This window comes from Poromitra crassiceps, assembly GCF_964638095.1.
Source record: "Poromitra crassiceps genome assembly, chromosome: 7".
Lineage (NCBI taxonomy): Eukaryota > Metazoa > Chordata > Actinopteri > Beryciformes > Melamphaidae > Poromitra > Poromitra crassiceps.
Window position 1 is genome coordinate 28,559,643 of NC_139628.1, and position 20,619 is coordinate 28,580,261.

The window sequence follows — 20,619 nt, forward strand, 5'->3', positions numbered from 1 at the left end:
CTCAGCCATAAAACTTGGCATTAGTTTAGCAGGAAACAGCAATGTAAAAATGACATTCAAGTAAATAATATAGTTTGGAGCTTGTGAAACTGTGACGGTCAAGTGTCTCATTTGTAATAATATGGTGGAGCGAATAACCTATCATCATTAGTTTTTCTCACCCACCTTATGACTTGTCATTATTTTGTATGAGATATTGATTTGAGTATATTGTATCAGGTTATTCATGAGTTTAAGGGAAAGTTCTCGTCTGCCTGGATTTGACATTAAAGTAGAAAGTAAGCGGTTAACATGAAGTGGAGGTTTTGGGATCTCCTGCATTAATAACTCCCTAAACTCATTTTAAGTGGATTTATCACGAACTAGGGCGCTCGGGCGCTGTGCGGTCTCGCCCGCAGAGATCATGTCTATCAGCCCCACCTGAAAAGAAGGTGAGGAGGAGGACTTCCATTCCTTCAGAATGAGTCTTTTGGTGACAGTTGTCCCCAGTGTCAGAGATTGTTGCACAGCCGTAGGGAAGTTCAGAGAGGACTCCGGGCAGCCAAAGATGGCGAGTTGTGCCTCTGGCTGAAGGGTTATTTTGTAGGCCTAAGGCTTAGAGTACCAGAAGGGAAGATCCTGTGTAATTTATGCTTGGAGTAGTGAAGACGGTGAGCGACTTTAAATTGGATCAGCTGGTGCCTGCTATTAACTGAGCAGAGTTGTAGACGATGGAGTTGATGCATAGAATCTGCAGCAGTAGAGATGCTGCTGTTTGTGTACACGCCACCTCCCCCACCACAGCTTCTCAACAGGTAGGTGCTTCAATTTGTGAAACATGGCCATTCTGATAGGCTCCGAAATCCTGGAGAGACTGGCCATGTATTGGATGTCAGAAGCTGGAATTGATGAGATGTGAATGGACAAGAAAGCTGCAGGGGGGTAGACGTGATTGGACGACAAAGCTGGAAAGCTGTATACGTGATTGGACAGCAAAGGTAGACATGATGAGTTGTGATTCGACAAGAGTAGCCAGCCGCTAATAATGTGGAGGATCTAGAAAGAAGAGGTGCTCGCAGAGCATTCGATTTGCTGGAGCACCTCAAACAGAGCGTGACGTCACTATCGGCAAAATGATTTATATCAGGCCTTTGTGGACTGTGTTGTCACTTCCTGTGTAGGAGCGATCGTGACAACACAGTCCACAAAGGGGCTATATACTTTCCAATGATCAACAAACTCTTATTTTTGTATCTCACACATCTGTCGCTTCCACTGAGGCATGCTTCATCAAAGAGCTCTTTGTTTACTGAATATAAGTCAGCCTAAGACCAGGTTCCCCTTTTTCCAACTTGTTCTGTTGCTTAAAATCCATCGACCGAATGTGTGTCTGTATGAGTTATTGAAAGGACACACTACACAGCAACAGCAACGCAATTTGATTTATGAGTAAGAGTTTGCAAATCTTTGCCCACTGAAAATACATTTTACAGCGTCCTAATGATGTCATTCACAACCCACTTGCTTGTGATATAATAAGTCATGATGGAAAGCATCATGATGGTTGTACCGGTCTGTAAACAGAGTCAGTTTGCCTGCTAATGACCTCTGTTAATACCATGTTCACTGCTTCTTGTCCATTTGATTTGATGGATCAAGCCCAGAGCTATTGAGACAGATGTGCACTTTGTGCAGGTCTGTCTTTCACTTTCATTTCACGTGTTGCACTGGTTCTCACTCTCACTTTCAGCCTCTCTGACCACGTCCCTGTCGGTTTAGTCTGGTTCTGTTGGGTGTGGTGACTTACAGTTATCCAGGTCCAGTCCCAGAAGAAGCAGCAGCAAGAGGATTGTGAGCAAGAAAGGTACCAAAACACCAACCAACAGCAGGTCCAAGGTAACAAAACACCAACCAACACCATGTCCAAGGTAAATAAGGTAAGCCTGGTAAGCATTCTGATCGGGTGAACTCATATTCTGTGAGTGCATCATGCACGTCAGACAGTGACGTTTCACCTGCCGCAACTAGAGCTAAAATCAATATCTAAAAAAATCAGTGTTGGGGAAGCTACTTTGAAAGTGTAACAAAAGTTATGGCATGTATAATTACACTGAATCTGTCATTTATCTCCATTATTTTTGTTATTCTCATGTATACCTGGCAGTTTTTCTTCTACCTCTAGGACTGCTTCCCCCCCCCATTTCATATTGTTAACTTTTATCTGTTTATTTTATTTGTGTTGCGTTGCCTCTATTGTTGTTTATTGAACTTGTTTTTACTTTACTTTACTTTATTGCATTTAGCAGATGCTTTTATCCAAAGCGACGTACAGAACATGAGTACAGAACATAAAAGAACAGTCAATATAAAAGTGCATATAACAGTATACAAAACACGGTGTGCAAACTGCATTAAAATTCAACTATCAAGCCGCACAGTCAGCAACATCCAAGCAATAACAATGTATAAAATGTTGCATCAAGCCATTCATTCAACTTCATACAGCAATAAACATTCAACCACAACTATTACTTCCATTCACATCCTTCTTAACCATCCATTTGAAAGTGTACATAAAAGAGATGGGTCTTGAGCAGTGTTGGGGGTAACTCATTACAAAAGTAACATATTACATGTAATATATTACTTTTAGCAGTAACTTAGTAATATAACTTATTACTTATAGGATTTCAGTAATATTATACCAGTTACTTTGTCAAGTAACTCAAGTTACAAATTGAGTTAACCTTTTTAAAATCAAAGCACATATTTAAATAAAGATACAATCATTGGAAAATAATAACATTTAGAACTTTGGATTGTTTATACTGACTTCAAGGCGGTTGACATTATTTTTCGGGATGGTTGCGGGGCAGCAATGTCATTCTGCTGCTGCTGTTGTTTTAGTGAAAGTCATGCAAAAGTAGTGTAATAAGTAACGAGTTACTCTACACAGACAGTAATATTGTAAAGTAACGTATTACTTTCAAATTAAAGTAACTAGTAATATGTAGTATATTACATTTTGAAAGTAACTTGCCCAACACTGGTCTTGAGTCTCTTTTCGAAGATGGAGAACGATTCTGCATCTTTTTTATTCTGCGATTCTGCTGTTTTTACCTTATAAAGTGACCTTGGGTGTCCAGAAATGCGCTTATAAATAAAATGTATTATTATTATTACTTCCAAACCCACCCCTGCTGTCTAGTAATGTAACTAACTCCTCCTTCTCAGTGCCTCTACATTTCCTGCTTACCCACACCTCTTCCTCTTTATTCTGTTCCTCATTGGGAGAGGTGGGTGTTGTTTTTACTCTGTAATATATCACATTCCATCCTATCATCTCTGATCATTTTAGTTTATATTTTTGTTAGTCTCACCTTTATGATGTATGGATGCACCTGTTAGATGGTAGATTTCAATGTATCGGTCCTTGTATAAATGTATTTTGTCGAGTGAAATTGGACAGCTGAACTTCTGCATTTTCCCTTGGGTTTAATTTGTGCAGGATTGTGTTGGAGACTGTAGAGTGGAGGATTTATTTTGGTTTTATTTTCTGTCTTGTCAGGTATGTTTACTGTGTTTTGTTTCACCCATATTGTTACATTTCCACAATTGCCAAAAACACTGTTTAACGTGTGTCAATGTGGTGAGTCCTTCCTCTTTCATCGGTTCCTCATTGGGAGAGCATTGTGCCATGAACCCGGATGACCAGTGGGTGTGTGGAGTGAGTTTAGGGGGGTGAGTGTAACCGAATGAATGCGAGTCCTTGTGAGTCCCGAGTGGTAGCAAGTAAGTTGGTTAAACTCACTCCCCCAGTATACCATCAACACAACGCCTGGCATCATTGTAACAGCGTTGTGTTTGATAGTAGTTGCTGCAACCCATGTTAAGGTCTTGCCCCAAAGGTGGATTCGAACCGCCGACCTCCAGCTTCCAAAGCGCACACGGTAACCACTACACCAAGAGAGCTAGCTCCCTTGGCGGAGCTGATTAACGGGCCTTTATACTGGGGGAGTGAGTTTAACCAACTTACTCGTGACTCACGAGGACCATTCATTCGGTTACAAAAGCATAGCTTAGGAAGCTACCAACTACTTCACCATGGAGGTAGTTGAAACTACAGCAAAGCTACCCTGGGAGAAATGTAGTTTAGGAAATACAAGCTACACAGAAAAAGTAGTTCAAACTACTTTGTAAAAAATAAATAAACATTAACTACATTAACTGTGTGATAGGCTATATGAAATAAAATATAATAGCCTAGAAAAAAGCACAATGTCAGCAAAAATATGCCTCTCAATTGAGTTTATAATAGTTGACAACCAATACATTCAATGATATATTTTGTTGTAAACAAATCTGGGCTCTTCTGGGTTTTGTTTTATCGGACAAATAAACAGTAAAGACTGGACTCGGATTGGTTAAGGTTAGGTAAGAATATCAGGGCAAGCCACTCAGAGGCAGCGTAGGTTGTGTATCTTGTCAAGAAGTACAGTAACGTTAGTGCAGGGGTGGGCAATTATTTTTCATGGGGGGCCACATGAGAAACCCAGATTGTTGACGGGGGCCGAACAAATGACAAAAGTTCAATGGACAAACCAAAGAGGATCCTGGAGCACACGATTCACTGGAAATTGCTTTATTAAATGACTAACGTTTCGACGCCTGCTGCGTCTTCATCAGAGTCAAACAGGGGGCCGAACAAATATTGTCATGCCGTAACCCATGGATGGGTAACTTTGATGATAGAGAGGGCCACAAAAAATGTCCTCGCTACCAGGTTACGCTGAGGGCCAAACGGCGCCAGCGTGAAAAATTTGGTGCATTTGAAGCCACGTTTAGAGGAATAACTCATTTTAAATTAACAGTTGTGATGTCATTATTCAGTCTTAACCACCAATATTTCATCCTTTTCTCATTCACTCCTATGTCACCACCTGCTCTCAGGGCTTGAAATTAACTTTTTTGACCACCTGCCAATATGGCTGCTAGATTTTAAAGTTACCAGCCAATTAGAATTTCCACTAGCCAAAATGTTTTTCTTGAAATAAATCAGAATATGAGTGGGTTAATTTAAGCATAAGTATCAGTAAGTGGCCCGGGATGATCAAAGCCTGTGTTGAGGGTCACACGAACAAAAATGCAGTCTTGAAGCTAAATAAATCCAAAACCAATGAGTTAATTATTTAAATTTCTAATTCAATGTAGCCTTTTAGTCATAAAGATTATTGAAAGATATTCCATATTCCAGACTGAAATGCTATAACAGAAGTGGAGTATTGGCCAGAATGACATGAACATTTGGACACTTATTCAGCGGGTATCTTGCATGTTGCGTTCAGGTGCACTGTGTAAAAAAAAAAAAAAAAAAAAAAAAATCTTTTTTTTTGCAATTCCATCGCGGGCCACACAGGTGGCGCCCGCGGGCCGCATCCGGCCCGCGGGCCGTAGTTTGCCCATGTATGCGTTAGTGGGATCCTGGCTGCCTTCACGGTCTACCTTCAAAGCTATCAGTAGCCTACGAAAGAAAAAGGGGCAGTCATGTCAAAGGGGGTTCTGGTGCAACAGTAATGGTAAAATAAAATAAAAATATATTCCTTTCATTTTATTGCCCAAAATTGTAGTTTGTAGTTTGAGTAGTTAAACTACACAAAAATCACCAGAAAGTAGTTTAACTACTTGACTCACTACGCAAATATGAATGGAGTTAAACTACAACTACATGTAGTTCACTACTCCCCAACACTGAAAAAAATACATTTGCAAATGTTTATAAACACATCAACACATTATTATTATTATTCTTGTTGTTGTTTTTGTAGGTGTTCCTCGACTTACCGACTGTCTCTGTTTGATGATGTCAGAGCTGATTGGCAGGAAGAGAGACATCTGACAGAGGAGAGGAACACTGTCAAAATGAATCCTTCAGAAGAGGTGAGGAAAAAATATCACTGGTATCACTGATGTTGCAACACACACACACACACACACACACACACACACACACACACACACACACACACACACACACACACACACACTCTCTCTCTCTTTATCCTGATTCTTTCTATCTTTCTTTATGGAAACAGAGGGACACCAGCGGACCCAGACGTCACCGCTGTGATCAGTGTGACAAAACATTCACAAAACTTCACCTGTTAAAGAAACATCAGAGAGTTCACTCAGGGGAGAAGCCTTACTCCTGTCAGGAGTGTGGGAGCTGTTTCAGTCAGTCAAGTAACCTAAGAACACACCAACGCATCCACACTGGAGCTAAACCCTACAGCTGTGACCAATGTGGGAGCAGGTTCAGTCGGTTAGATGGCCTAAAATCACATCAACGCATTCACACTGGAACTAAACCCTACAGCTGTGACCAATGTGGGAGCAGGTTCAGTCGGTTATCTTACCTAACATCACATCAACGCATTCACACTGGAGATAAACCCTACAACTGTGACCAATGTGGGAGCAGGTTCAGTCAGTTATCTCACCTAACAAGACATAAACGCATTCACACTGGAGCTAAACCCTACAGCTGTGACCAATGTGGGAGCAGGTTCAGTGAGTTAGGTAGCCTAACATCACATCAACGCATTCACACTGGAGCTAAACCCTACAACTGTGACCAATGTGAGAGCAGGTTCAGTGAGTTAGGTACCCTAACAAAACATAAACGCATTCACACTGGAGCTAAACCCTACAGCTGTGACCAATGTGGGAGCAGGTTCAGTCGGTTAGATGCCCTAAAATCACATAAACACATTCACACTGGAGTTAAACCTTACAGCTGTGACCAATGTGGGAGCAGGTTCAGGCGGTTAGATAACCTAAAATCACATCTACGCATTCACACTGGAACTAAACCCTACAGCTGTGACCAATGTGGGAGCAGGTTCAGGCGGTTAGATAACCTAAAATCACATCTATGCATTCACACTGGAACTAAACCCTACAGCTGTGACCAATGTGAGAGCAGGTTCAGTCAGTTATCTCACCTAACAAGACATAAACGCATTCACACTGGAGCTAAACCCTACAGCTGTGACCAATGTGGGAGCAGGTTCAGTCAGTTATCTCACCTAACATCACATCAACGCATTCACACTGGAGCTAAACCCTACAGCTGTGACCAATGTGGGAGCAGGTTCAGTTGGTTAGGTAGCCTAACATCACATCAACGCATTCACACTGGAGAGAAAACACACTACTGTGAGGAATGTGGGAGCAGGTTCAGTCGGTCAGATGGCCTAAAATCACATCAACGCATTCACACTGGAGCTAAACCCTACAGCTGTGACCAATGTGAGAGCAGATTCAGTCAGTTATCTCACCTAACAAGACATAAACGCATTCACACTGGAGCTAAACCCTACAGCTGTGACCAATGTGGGAGCAGGTTCAGTCAGTTAGGTACCCTAACAAAACATAAACGCATTCACACTGGAGCTAAACCCTACAGCTGTGACCAATGTGGGAGCAGGTTCAGTGCATTAGGTAGTCTAACAACACATCAACGCATTCACACTGGAGCTAAACCCTACTACTGTGTCCGCTGTAAGAAACAGTTCAGACACTCATCTACTGTGAAGAAACACCGCTGCATCTAACCACCTGCTGAAAAGTGCCTCCACTGTCTGGCAGCGTTCAGACACACAACAGACGACTGTAGAATCAGTTTTCAGTTTTGTTTCTGTATGTGTCTGTTTTTCTCCTGTATCTTGTTTTGAAGTTGCTGCTGTTGTTGTTTTGAAGATATATTCATAAAATCCTGCAGTTGCAGTAGAAAATAGTAATATGATAAGCAAAGGAACATATGATATAGATACGAATATTTATCATTTCACTGTTTATCCCACTGGCTTTTACTTGTATGCTATTGCTGTTGTTAAAAGAAAAGTGTGTGTGAATTATATTAAAGTATGTTAAGAAAACCAGTGAGAACTGAATAAAATTAAACCAATAATTAACAGAATTGAACATTTTGAAAATGATAACGCAAACGTCAAATAGAGACATGATGATGTGAACTGTGACCTCTGAACCCTGCAGCTGTACTTTTTCTCTGTCCAACCAAACCAAATAAAAGTTCAGTGAAGCAACGCCTGACTGTGCAGAATTATGTTGATTTCTCAGCCATAAAACTTGGCATTAGTTTAGCAGGAAACAGCAATGTAAAAATGACATTCAAGTAAATAATATAGTTTGGAGCTTGTGAAACTGTGATGGTCAAGTGTCTCATTTGTAATAATATGGTGGAGCGAATAGCCTATCATCATTAGTTTTTCTCACCCACCTTATGAATTGTCATTATTTTGTATGAGATATTGATTTGAGGTATATTGTATCAGGTTTTCAGGTTATTCATGAGTTTAAGGGAAAGTTATTATGTATATTGATTTGAGGTATATTGTATCAGGTTTTCAGGTTATTCATGAGTTTAAGGGAAAGTTATTATTTATATTGATTTGAGGTATATATATTTAAGTGATTTGAGGTATATTGTATCAGGTTTTCAGCTTATTCATGAGTTTAAGGGAAAGTACTCGTCTGCCTGGATTTGACATTAAAGTAGAAAGTAAGCGGTTAAACATGTAGAGGTTTTCATGGGATCTCCTGCATTAATAACTCCCTAAACTCATTTTAAGTGGATTTCTCACGGACTAGGGTTTCGGCCCCTCGCCGCACAGAGCTCGGGCGCTGTGCAGTCTCGCCCGCAGCTCGGCTGCTGCGTGATCAGCGATCAGAGATCATCTCCATCAGCCACACCTGAAAAGAAGGTGAGGAGGAGGACTTCCACTCCTTCAGAATGAGTCTTTTGGCCACAGTTGTCCCCAGCGTTGGAGATTGTGGCATTTGATTTGCTGGAGCACCTCAAACAGAGCGTGACGTCACTATCGGCAAAATGATTTATATCAGGCCTTTGTGGACTGTGTTGTCACTTCCTGTGTAGGAGCGATCGTGACAACACAGTCCACAAAGGGGCTACATGTATATACTTTCCAATGATCAACAAACTCTTATTTTTGTATCTCACACATCTGTCGCTTTCACTGAGGCATGCTTCATCAAAGAGCTCTTTGTTTACTGAATATAAGTCAGCCTAAGACCAGGTTCCCCATTTTCCAACTTGTTCTGTTGCTTAAAATCCATCGACCGAATGTATGTCTGTATGAGTTATTGAAAGGACACACTACACAGCAACAGCAACGCAATTTGATTCATGAGTAACAGTTTGCAAATCTTTGCCCACTGAAAATACATTTTACAGCGTCCTAATGATGTCATTCACAACCCACTTGCTTCTGATATAATAACCCATGATGGAAAGCATCATGATGGTTGTACCGGTCTGTAAACAGAATCAGTTTGCCTTCTAATGACCTCTGTTAATACCATGTTCACTGCTTCTTGTCCATTTGATTTGATGGATCAAGCCCAGAGCTATTGAGACAGATGTGCACTTTGTGCAGGTCTGTCTTTCACTTTCATTTCACGTGTTGCACTGGTTCTCACTCTCACTTTCAGGATATCTGATAACAGCCCTATATACTGTCAGGAGTGTGATGTTCCGGTGACCTTCCAACATTTTGTGGAAAAGAATGGGGGAGTCCAGCTCTGATTGGTCAGCAGCCTCTCTGACCACGTCCCTGTCGGTTTAGTCTGGTTCTGTTGGGTGTGGTGACTTACAGTTATCCAGGTCCAGTCCCAGAAGAAGCAGCAGCAAGAGGATTGTGAGCAAGAAAGGTACCAAAACACCAACCAACAGCAGGTCCAAGGTACCAAAACACCAACCAACAGAAGGTCCAAAGTACCAAAACACCAACCAACACCATGTCCAAGGTAAATAAGGTAAGCCTGGTAAGCATTCTGATCGGGTGAACTCATATTCTGTGAGTGCATCATGCACTTAGACAGTGACGTTTCACCTGCCGCAACTAGAGCTAAAATCAATATCTAAAAAAAACAGTGTTGGGGAAGCTACTTTGAAAGTGTAACAAAAGTTATGGCATGTATAATTACACTGAATCTGTCATTTATCTCTGTTATTTATGTTATTCTCATGTATACCTGGCAGTTTTTCTTCTACTTCTGGGACTGCTTACCCCCCCCCCCCCCCCCCCCATTTCATATTGTTAACTTTTATCTGTTGTTTATTGTATTTGTGTTGCGTTGCCTCTATTGTTGTTTATTGCACTTGTTTTTACCTTGTAAAGTGACCTTGGGTGTCCAGAAATGCGCTTATGAATAAAATGTATTATTATTATTATTATTATTATTATCATTACTTCCAACCCCACCCTTGCTGTTTAGTAATGTAACTAACTCCTCCTTCTCAGTGCCGCTACATTTCCTGCTTACCCGCACCTCTTCCTCTTTATTCTGTTCCTCATTGGGAGAGGTGGGTGTTGTTTTTACTCTGTAATATATCACATTCCATCCTATCATCTCTGATCATTTTAGTTTATATTTTTGTTAGTCTCACCTTTATGATGTATGGATGCACCTGTTAGATGGTAGATTTCAATGTATCGGTCCTTGTATAAATGTATTTTGTCGAGTGAAATTGGACAGCTGAACTTCTGCATTTTCCCTTGGGTTTAATTTGTGCAGGATTGTGTTGGAGACTGTAGAGTGGAGGATGTATTTTGGTTTTATTTTCTGTCTTGTCAGGTATGTTTACTGTGTTTTGTTTCACCCATATTGTTACGTTTCCACAATTGCCAAAAACACTGTTTAATGTGAGTCAATGTGGTGAGTCCTTCCTCTTTCATCTGTTCCTCATTGGGAGAGCATTGTGCCATGAACCCGGATGACCAGTGGGTGTGTGGAGTGAGTTTAGGGGGGTGAGTGTAACCGAATGAATGCGAGTCCTTGTGAGTCCCAAAGGGTAGCAAGTAAGTTGGTTAAACTCACTCCCCCAGTATACCATCAACACAACGCCCGGCATCATTGTAACGGCGTTGTGTTTGATAGTAGTTGCTGCAACCCATGTTAAGGGCTTGCCCCAAAGGTGGATTCGAACCGCCGACCTCCAGCTTCCAAAGTGCACACGGTAACCACTACACCAAGAGAGCTAGCTCCCTTGGCGGAGCTGATTAACGGCCCTTTATACTGGGTGAGCGAGTTTAATCAACTTACTCGTGACTCACGAGGACTCCCATTCATTCGGTTACAAAAGCATAGCTTAGGAAGCTACCAACTACTTCACCATGGAGGTAGTTGAAACTACAGCAAAGCTACCCTGGGAGAAATGTAGTTTAGGAAATACAAGCTACACAGAAAAAGTAGTTCAAACTACTTTGTAAAAAAACAAAAACATTAACTACATTAACTGTGTGATAGGCTATATGAAATAAAATATAATAGCCTAGAAAAAAGCACAATGTCAGCAAAAATATGCCACGCAATTGAGTTTATAATAGTTGACAACCAATACATTCAATGATATATTTTTGTTGTAAACAAATCTGGGTTCTTCTGGGTTTTGTTTTATCGGACAAATAAACAGTAAAGACTGGATTCGGATTGGTTAAGGTTAGGTAAGAATATCAGGGCAAGCCACTCAGAGGCAGCGTAGGTTGTGTATCTTGTCAAGAAGTACAGTAACGTTAGTGGGATCCTGGCTGCCTTCACGGTCTACCTTCAAAGCTATCAGTAGCCTACGAAAGAAAAAGGGGCAGTCATGTCAAAGGGGGTTCTGGTGCAACAGTAATGGTAAAATAAAATAAAAAATATATTCCTTTCATTTTATTGCCCAAAATTGTAGTTTGTAGTTTGAGTAGTTAAACTACACAAAAATCACCAGAAAGTAGTTTAACTACTTGACTCACTACGCAAATATGAATGGAGTTAAACTACAACTACATGTAGTTCACTACTCCCCAACACTGAAAAAAATACATTTGCAAATGTTTATAAACACATCAACACATTATTATTATTATTCTTGTTGTTGTTTTTGTAGGTGTTCCTCGACTTACCGACTGTCTCTGTTTGATGATGTCAGAGCTGATTGGCAGGAAGAGAGACATCTGACAGAGGAGAGGAACACTGTCAAAATGAATCCTTCAGAAGAGGTGAGGAGAAAATATCACTGTATCACTGATGTTGCAACACGCACGCACGCACGCACGCACGCACGCACGCACGCACGCACACACACACACACACACACACACACACAGTATATTTATCCTGATTCTTTCTATCTTTCTCTATGGAAACAGAGGGACACCAGCGGACCCAGACGTCACCGCTGTGATCAGTGTGATAAAACATTCACAAAACTTCACCTGTTAAAGAAACATCAGAGAGTTCACTCAGGGGAGAAGCCTTACTCCTGTCAGGAGTGTGGGATCTGTTTCAGTCAGTCAAGTAACCTAAGATCACACCAACGCATTCACACTGGAGAGAAAACACACTACTGTGAGGAATGTGGGAGCAGGTTCAGTCGGTCAGATGCCCTAAAATCACATCAACGCATTCACACTGGAGCTAAACCCTACAGCTGTGACCAATGTGAGAGCAGGTTCAGTCTGTTATCTCACCTAAAATCACATCAACGCATTCACACTGGAGCTAAACCCTACAGCTGTGACCAATGTGGGAGCAGGTTCAGTCGGTTAGGTAGCCTAACAACACATCAACGCATTCACACTGGAGCTAAACCCTACAACTGTGACCAATGTGAGAGCAGGTTCAGTGAGTTAGGTACCCTAACAAAACATAAACGCATTCACACTGCAGCTAAACCCTACAGCTGTGACCAATGTGGGAGCAGGTTCAGTCGGTTAGATGCCCTAAAATCACATAAACACATTCACACTGGAGTTAAACCCTACAGCTGTGACCAATGTGGGAGCAGGTTCAGTCAGTTATCTCACCTAACAAGACATCAACGCATTCACACTGGAGCTAAACCCTACAGCTGTGACCAATGTGGGAGCAGGTTCAGGCGGTTAGATACCCTAAAATCACATCAACGCATTCACACTGGAACTAAACCCTAGAGCTGTGACCAATGTGAGAGCAGGTTCAGTCTGTTATCTCACCTAAAATCACATCAACGCATTCACACTGGAGCTAAACCCTACAGCTGTGACCAATGTGGGAGCAGGTTCAGTCGGTTAGGTAGCCTAACAACACATCAACGCATTCACACTGGAGCTAAACCCTACTACTGTGTCCGCTGTAAGAAACAGTTCAGACACTCATCTACTGTGAAGAAACACCGCTGCATCTAACCACCTGCTGAAAAGTGCCTCCACTGTCTGGTAGCTTTCAGACACACAACAGACGACTGTAGAATCAGTTTTCGGTTTTGTTTCTGTATGTGTCTGTTTTTCTCCTGTAACTTGTTCTGAAGTTGCTGCTGTTGTTGTTTTGAAGATATACAGTATTCATAAAATCCTGCAGTTGCAGTAGAAAATAGTAATATGATAAACAAAGGAACATATGATATGGATACGAATATTTATCATTTCACTGTTGATCCCACTGGCTTTTACTTGTATGTTATTGCTCTTGTTAAAAAAACATTTTGTGTGTGTGTGAATTAGATTAAAGTATGTTAAGAAAACCAGTGAGAACTGAATAAAATTAAACCAACGCAAACGTCAAATAGAGACATGATGATGTGAACTGTGACCTCTGAACCCTGCAGCTGTACTTTTTCTCTGTCCAACCAAACCAAATAAAAGTTCAGTGAAGCAACGCCTGACTGAGCACAATTATGTTGATTTCTCAGCCATAAAACTTGGCATTAGTTTAGCAGGAAACAGCAATGTAAAAATGACATTCAAGTAAATAATATAGTTTGGAGCTTGTGAAACTGTGACGGTCAAGTGTCTCATTTGTAATAATATGGTGGAGCGAATAACCTATCATCATTAGTTTTTCTGACCCACCTTATGAATTGTCATTATTTTGTATGAGATATTGATTTGAGTATATTGTATCAGGTTTTCAGCTTATTCATGAGTTTAAGGGAAAGTTATTATTTATATTGATTTGAGGTATATTGTATCAGGTTTTCAGCTTATTCATGAGTTTAAGGGAAAGTTATTATTTATATTGATTTGAGATATATACTGTATATTTAAGTGATTTGAGGTATATTGTATCAGGTTTTCAGCTTATTCATGAGTTTAAGGGAAAGTACTCGTCTGCCTGGATTTGACATTAAAGTAGAAAGTAAGCGGTTAAACATGTAGAGGTTTTCATGGGATCTCCTGCATTAATAACTCCCTAAACTCATTTTAAGTGGATTTCTCACGGACTAGGGTTTCGGCCCCTCGCCGCACAGAGCTCGGGCGCTGTGCAGTCTCGCCCGCAGCTCGGCTGCTGCGTGATCAGCGATCAGAGATCATCTCCATCAGCCACACCTGAAAAGAAGGTGAGGAGGAGGACTTCCATTCCTTCAGAATGAGTCTTTTGGCCACAGTTGTCCCCAGCGTTGGAGATTGTTGCATTTGATTGGCTGGAGCACCTCAAACAGAGCGTGACGTCACTATCGGCAAAATGATTTATATCAGGCCTTTGTGGACTGTGTTGTCACTTCCTGTGTAGGAGCGATCGTGACAACACAGTCCACAAAGGGGCTATATACTTTCCAAGGTTCAACAAACTCTTATTTTTGTATTTTACACATCTGTCGCTTCCACTGAGGCATGCTTCTTCAAAGAGCTCTTTGTTTACTGAATATAAGTCAGCCTAAGACCAGGTTCCCCTTTTTCCAACTTGTTCTGTTGCTTAAAATCCATCGACCGAATGTATGTCTGTATGAGTTATTGAAAGGACACACTACACAGCAACAGCAACGCAATTTGATTCATGAGTAACAGTTTGCAAATCTTTGCCCACTGAAAATACATTTTACAGCGTCCTAATGATGTCATTCACAACCCACTTGCTTCTGATATAATAACCCATGATGGAAAGCATCATGATGGTTGTACCGGTCTGTAAACAGAGTCAGTTTGCCTTCTAATGACCTCTGTTAATACCATGTTCACTGCTTCTTGTCCATTTGATTTGATGGATCAAGCCCAGAGCTATTGAGACAGATGTGCACTTTGTGCAGGTCTGTCTTTCACTTTCATTTCACGTGTTGCACTGGTTCTCACTCTCACTTTCAGGATATCTGATAACAGCTCTATATACTGTCAGGAGTGTGATGTTCCGGTGACCTTCCAACATTTTTTGGAAAAGAATGGGGGAGTCCAGCTCTGATTGGTCAGCAGCCTCTCTGACCACGTCCCTGTCGGTTTAGTCTGGTTCTGTTGGGTGTGGTGACTTAGAGTTTTCCAGATCCAGTCTCAGAAGAAACAGCAGCAAGAGGATTGTGAGCAAGAAAAGTACCAAAACACCAACCAACAGCAGGTCCAAAGTACCAAAACACCAACCAACAGCAGGTCCAAAGTACCAAAACACCAACCAACACCATGTCCAAGGTAAATAAGGTAAGCCTGGTAAGCATTCTGATCGGGTGAACTCATATTCTGTGAGTGCATCATGCACTTAGACAGTGACGTTTCACCTGCCGCAACTAGAGCTAAAATCAATATCTAAAAAAAACTGTTGGGGAAGCTACTTTAAAAGTGTAACAAAAGTTATGGCATGTATAATTACACTGAATCTGTCATTTATCTCCATTATTTTTGTTATTCTCATATACCTGGCAGTTTTTCTTCTACCTCTGGGACTGCTTCCCCCCCATTTCATATTGTTAACTTTTATCTGTTTATTTTATTTGTGTTGCGTTGCCTCTACTGTTGTTTATTGAACTTGTTTTTACTTTACTTTACTTTATTGCATTTAGCAGATGCTTTTATCCAAAGCGACGTACAGAACATGAGTACAGAACATAAAAGAACATAGTCAATATAAAAGTGCATATAACAGTATACAAAACACGGTGTGCAAACTGCATTAAAATTCAACTATCAAGCCGCACAGTCAGCAACATCCAAGCAATAACAATGTATAAAATGTTGCATCAAGCCATTCATTCCACTTCATACAGCAATAAACATTCAACCACAACTATTACTTCCATTCACATCCTTCTTAACCATCAATTTGAAAGTGTACATAAAAGAGATGGGTCTTGAGCAGTGTTGGGGGTAACTCATTACAAAAGTAACATATTACATGTAATATATTACTTTTAGCAGTAACTTAGTAATATACCTTATTACTTATAGGATTTCAGTAATATTATACCAGTTACTTTGTCAAGTAACTCAAGTTACAAATTGAGTTAACCTTTTTAAAATCAAAGCACATATTTAAATAAAGATACAATCATTGGAAAATAATAACATTTAGAACTTTGGATTGTTTATACTGACTTCAAGGCAGTTGACATTATTTTTCGGGATGGTTGCGGGGCAGCGATGTCATTCTGCTGCTGCTGTTGTTTTAGTGAAAGTCATGCAAAAGTAGTGTAATAAGTAACGAGTTACTCTACACAGACAGTAATATTGTAAAGTAACGTATTACTTTCAAATTAAAGTAACTAGTAATATGTAGTATATTACATTTTGAAAGTAACTTGCCCAACACTGGTCTTGAGTCTCTTTTCAAAGATGGAGAATGATTCTGCGTTTTTTTTATTCTGCGATTCTGCTGTTTTTACCTTGTAAAGTGACCTTGGGTGTCCAGAAATGCGCTTATAAATAAAATGTATTATTATTATTATTATTATTACTTCCAAACCCACCCCTGCTGTCTAGTAATGTAACTAACTCCTCCTTCTCAGTGCCTCTACATTTCCTGCTTACCCGCACCTCTTCCTCTTTATTCTGTTCCTCATTGGGAGAGGTGGGTGTTGTTTTTCTCTGTAATATATCACATTCCATCCTATCATCTTTGATCATTTTAGTTTATATTTTTGTTAGTCTCACCTTTATGATGTATGGATGCACCTGTTAGATGGTAGATTTCAATGTATCGGTCCTTGTATAAATGTATTTTGTCGAGTGAAATTGGACAGCTGAACTTCTGCATTTTCCCTTGGGTTTAATTTGTGCAAGATTGTGTTGGAGACTGTAGAGTAGAGGATGTATTTTGGTTTTATTTTCTGTCTTGTCAGGTATGTTTACTGTGTTTTGTTTCACCCATATTGTTACGTTTTCACAATTGCCAAAAACACTGTTTAACGTGTGTCAATGTGGTGAGTCCTTCCTCTTTCATCGGTTCCTCGTTGGGAGAGCATTGTGCCATGAACCCGGATGACCAGTGGGTGTGTGGAGTGAGTTTAGGGGGGTGAGTGTAACCGAATGAATGCGAGTCCTTGTGAGTCCCGAGTGGTAGCAAGTAAGTTGGTTAAACTCACTCCCCCAGTATACCATCAACACAACGCCCGGCATCATTGTAACGGCGTTGTGTTTGATAGTAGTTGCTGCAACCCATGTTAAGGTCTTGCCCCAAAGGTGGATTCGAACCGCCGACCTCCAGCTTCCAAAGCGCACACGGTAACCACTACACCAAGAGAGCTAGCTCCCATGGCGGAGCTGATTAACGGCCCTTTATACTGGGTGAGCGAGTTTAATCAACTTACTCGTGACTCATGAGGACTCCCATTCATTCGGTTACAAACGAATAGCTAGGAAGCTACCAACTACTTCACCATGGAGGTAGTTGAAACTACAGCAAAGCTACCCTGGGAGAAATGTAGTTTAGGAAATACAAGCTACACAGAAAAAGTAGTTCAAACTACTTTGTAAAAAAACAAAAACATTAACTACATTAACTGTGTGATAGGCTATATGAAATAAAATATAATAGCCTAGAAAAAAGCACAATGTCAGCAAAAATATGCCTCGCAATTGAGTTTATAATAGTTGACAACCAATACATTCAATGATATATTTTTGTTGTAAACAAATCTGGGTTCTTCTGGGTTTTGTTTTATCGGACAAATAAACAGTAAAGACTGGATTCGGATTGGTTAAGGTTAGGTAAGAATATCAGGGCAAGCCAATCGGAGGCAGCGTAGGCTGTGTATCTTGTCAAGAAGTACAGTAATGTTAGTGGGATCCTGGCTGCCTTCACGGTCTACCTTCAAAGCTATCAGTAGCCTACGAAAGAAAAAGGGGCAGTCATGTCAAAGGGGGTTCTGGTGCAACAGTAATGGTAAAATAAAATAAAAATATATTCCTTTCATTTTATTGCCCAAAATTGTAGTTTGTAGTTTGAGTAGTTAAACTACACAAAAATCACCAGAAAGTAGTTTAACTACTTGACTCACTACGCAAATATGAATGGAGTTAAACTACAACTACATGTAGTTCACTACTCCCCAACACTGAAAAAAATACATTTGCAAATGTTTATAAACACATCAACACATTATTATTATTATTCTTGTTGTTGTTTTTGTAGGTGTTCCTCAACTTACCGACTGTCTCTGTTTGATGATGTCAGAGCTGATTGGCAGGAAGAGAGACATCTGACAGAGGAGAGGAACACTGTCAAAATGAATCCTTCAGAAGAGGTGAGGAAAAAATATCACTGGTATCACTGATGTTGCAACACACACACACACACACACACACACACACACACACACACACACACACACACACACACACACACACACACACACACACACACACACACACACACACACACACTCTCTCTCTTTATCCTGATTCTTTCTATCTTTCTCTATGGAAACAGAGAGACACCAGCGGACCCAGACGTCACCGCTGTGATCAGTGTGACAAAACATTCACAAAACTTCACCTGTTAAAGAAACATCAGAGAGTTCACTCAGGGGAGAAGCCTTACTCCTGTCAGGAGTGTGGGAGCTGTTTCAGTCAGTCAAGTAACCTAAGAACACACCAACGCATCCACACTGGAGCTAAACCCTACAGCTGTGACCAATGTGGGAGCAGGTTCAGTCGGTTAGATGGCCTAAAATCACATCAACGCATTCACACTGGAACTAAACCCTACAGCTGTGACCAATGTGGGAGCAGGTTCAGTCGGTTATCTTACCTAACATCACATCAACGCATTCACACTGGAGATAAACCCTACAACTGTGACCAATGTGGGAGCAGGTTCAGTCAGTTATCTCACCTAACAAGACATAAACGCATTCACACTGGAGCTAAACCCTACAGCTGTGACCAATGTGGGAGCAGGTTCAGTGAGTTAGGTAGCCTAACATCACATCAACACATTCACACTGGAGTTAAACCTTACAGCTGTGACCAATGTGGGAGCAGGTTCAGGCGGTTAGATAACCTAAAATCACATCTACGCATTCACACTGGAACTAAACCCTACAGCTGTGACCAATGTGGGAGCAGGTTCAGGCGGTTAGATAACCTAAAATCACATCTACGCATTCACACTGGAACTAAACCCCACAGCTGTGACAAATGTGAGAGCAGGTTCAGTCAGTTATCTCACCTAACAAGACATAAACGCATTCACACTGGAGCTAAACCCTACAGCTGTGACCAATGTGGGAGCAGGTTCAGTCAGTTAGCTACCCTAACAACACATCAACGCATTCACACTGGAGCTAAACCCTACAGCTGTGACCAATGTGGGAGCAGGTTCAGTCAGTTATCTCACCTAACATCACATCAACGCATTCACACTGGAGCTAAACCCTACAGCTGTGACCAATGTGGGAGCAGGTTCAGTGCATTAGGTAGTCTAACAACACATCAACGCATTCACACTGGAGCTAAACCCTACTACTGTGTCCGCTGTAAGAAACAGTTCAGACACTCATCTACTGTGAAGAAACACCGCTGCATCTAACCACCTGCTGAAAAGTGCCTCCACTGTCTGGCAGCGTTCAGACACACAACAGACGACTGTAGAATCAGTTTTCAGTTTTGTTTCTGTATGTGTCTGTTTTTCTCCTGTATCTTGTTTTGAAGTTGCTGCTGTTGTTGTTTTGAAGATATATTCATAAAATCCTGCAGTTGCAGTAGAAAATAGTAATATGATAAGCAAAGGAACATATGATATAGATACGAATATTTATCATTTCACTGTTTATCCCACTGGCTTTTACTTGTATGTTATTGCTGTTGTTAAAAGAAAAGTGTGTGTGAATTATATTAAAGTATGTTAAGAAAACCAGTGAGAACTGAATCAAATTAAACCAATAATTAACAGAATTGAACATTTTGAAAATGATAACGCAAACGTCAAGTAGAGACATGATGATGTGAACTGTGACCTCTGAACCCTGCAGCTGTACTTTTTCTCTGTCCAACCAAACCAAATAAAAGTTCAGTGAAGCAACGCCTGACTGAGCACAATTATGTTGATTTCTCAGCCATAAAACTTGGCATTAGTTTAGCAGGAAACAGCAATGTAAAAATGACATTCAAGTAAATAATATAGTTTGGAGCTTGTGAAACTGTGACGGTCAAGTGTCTCATTTGTAATAATATGGTGGAGCGAATAGCCTATCATCATTAGTTTTTCTCACCCACCTTATGAATTGTCATTATTTTGTATGAGATATTGATTTGAGGTATATTGTATCAGGTTTTCAGGTTATTCATGAGTTTAAGGGAAAGTTATTATGTATATTGATTTGAGGTATATTGTATCAGGTTTTCAGGTTATTCATGAGTTTAAGGGAAAGTTATTATT

At 40.6% G+C, this 20,619-nt stretch overlaps 3 protein-coding genes across 4 annotated transcripts; all 3 read left to right on the plus strand.

Annotated features, from left to right (window-relative positions):
• The first annotated feature begins 3,492 nt into the window (after window positions 1-3,492).
• On the plus strand, window positions 3,493-8,076 carry LOC310779242 (uncharacterized protein). 2 transcript variants are annotated; one of them, XM_083639756.1, is made up of 4 exons: window positions 3,493-3,547; window positions 5,805-5,916; window positions 6,072-6,793; window positions 6,962-8,076. In XM_083639756.1, the coding sequence occupies exons 2-4, from the start codon at window positions 5,899-5,901 to the stop codon at window positions 7,590-7,592; spliced, it is 1,371 nt and encodes a 456-aa protein (XP_083495882.1). In that variant the 5' UTR covers window positions 3,493-3,547; window positions 5,805-5,898; the 3' UTR covers window positions 7,593-8,076. The 2 variants fall into 2 exon arrangements, with proteins under 2 accessions (XP_083495882.1, XP_083495881.1); XM_083639755.1 differs by having other exon boundaries at window positions 6,072-8,076.
• A 2,524-nt stretch (window positions 8,077-10,600) lies between these two features.
• On the plus strand, window positions 10,601-13,685 carry LOC310779275 (uncharacterized protein). The gene is made up of 3 exons (XM_083639796.1): window positions 10,601-10,656; window positions 11,951-12,062; window positions 12,213-13,685. The coding sequence occupies exons 1-3, from the start codon at window positions 10,625-10,627 to the stop codon at window positions 12,993-12,995; spliced, it is 927 nt and encodes a 308-aa protein (XP_083495922.1). The 5' UTR covers window positions 10,601-10,624; the 3' UTR covers window positions 12,996-13,685.
• A 4,691-nt stretch (window positions 13,686-18,376) lies between these two features.
• LOC310779122 (uncharacterized protein) lies at window positions 18,377-20,229 on the plus strand. The gene is made up of 2 exons (XM_083639623.1): window positions 18,377-18,484; window positions 18,670-20,229. Exons 1-2 carry the CDS (start codon window positions 18,467-18,469, stop codon window positions 19,768-19,770), a joined length of 1,119 nt encoding a protein of 372 aa, XP_083495749.1. The 5' UTR covers window positions 18,377-18,466; the 3' UTR covers window positions 19,771-20,229.
• Window positions 20,230-20,619: the final 390 nt, after the last annotated feature.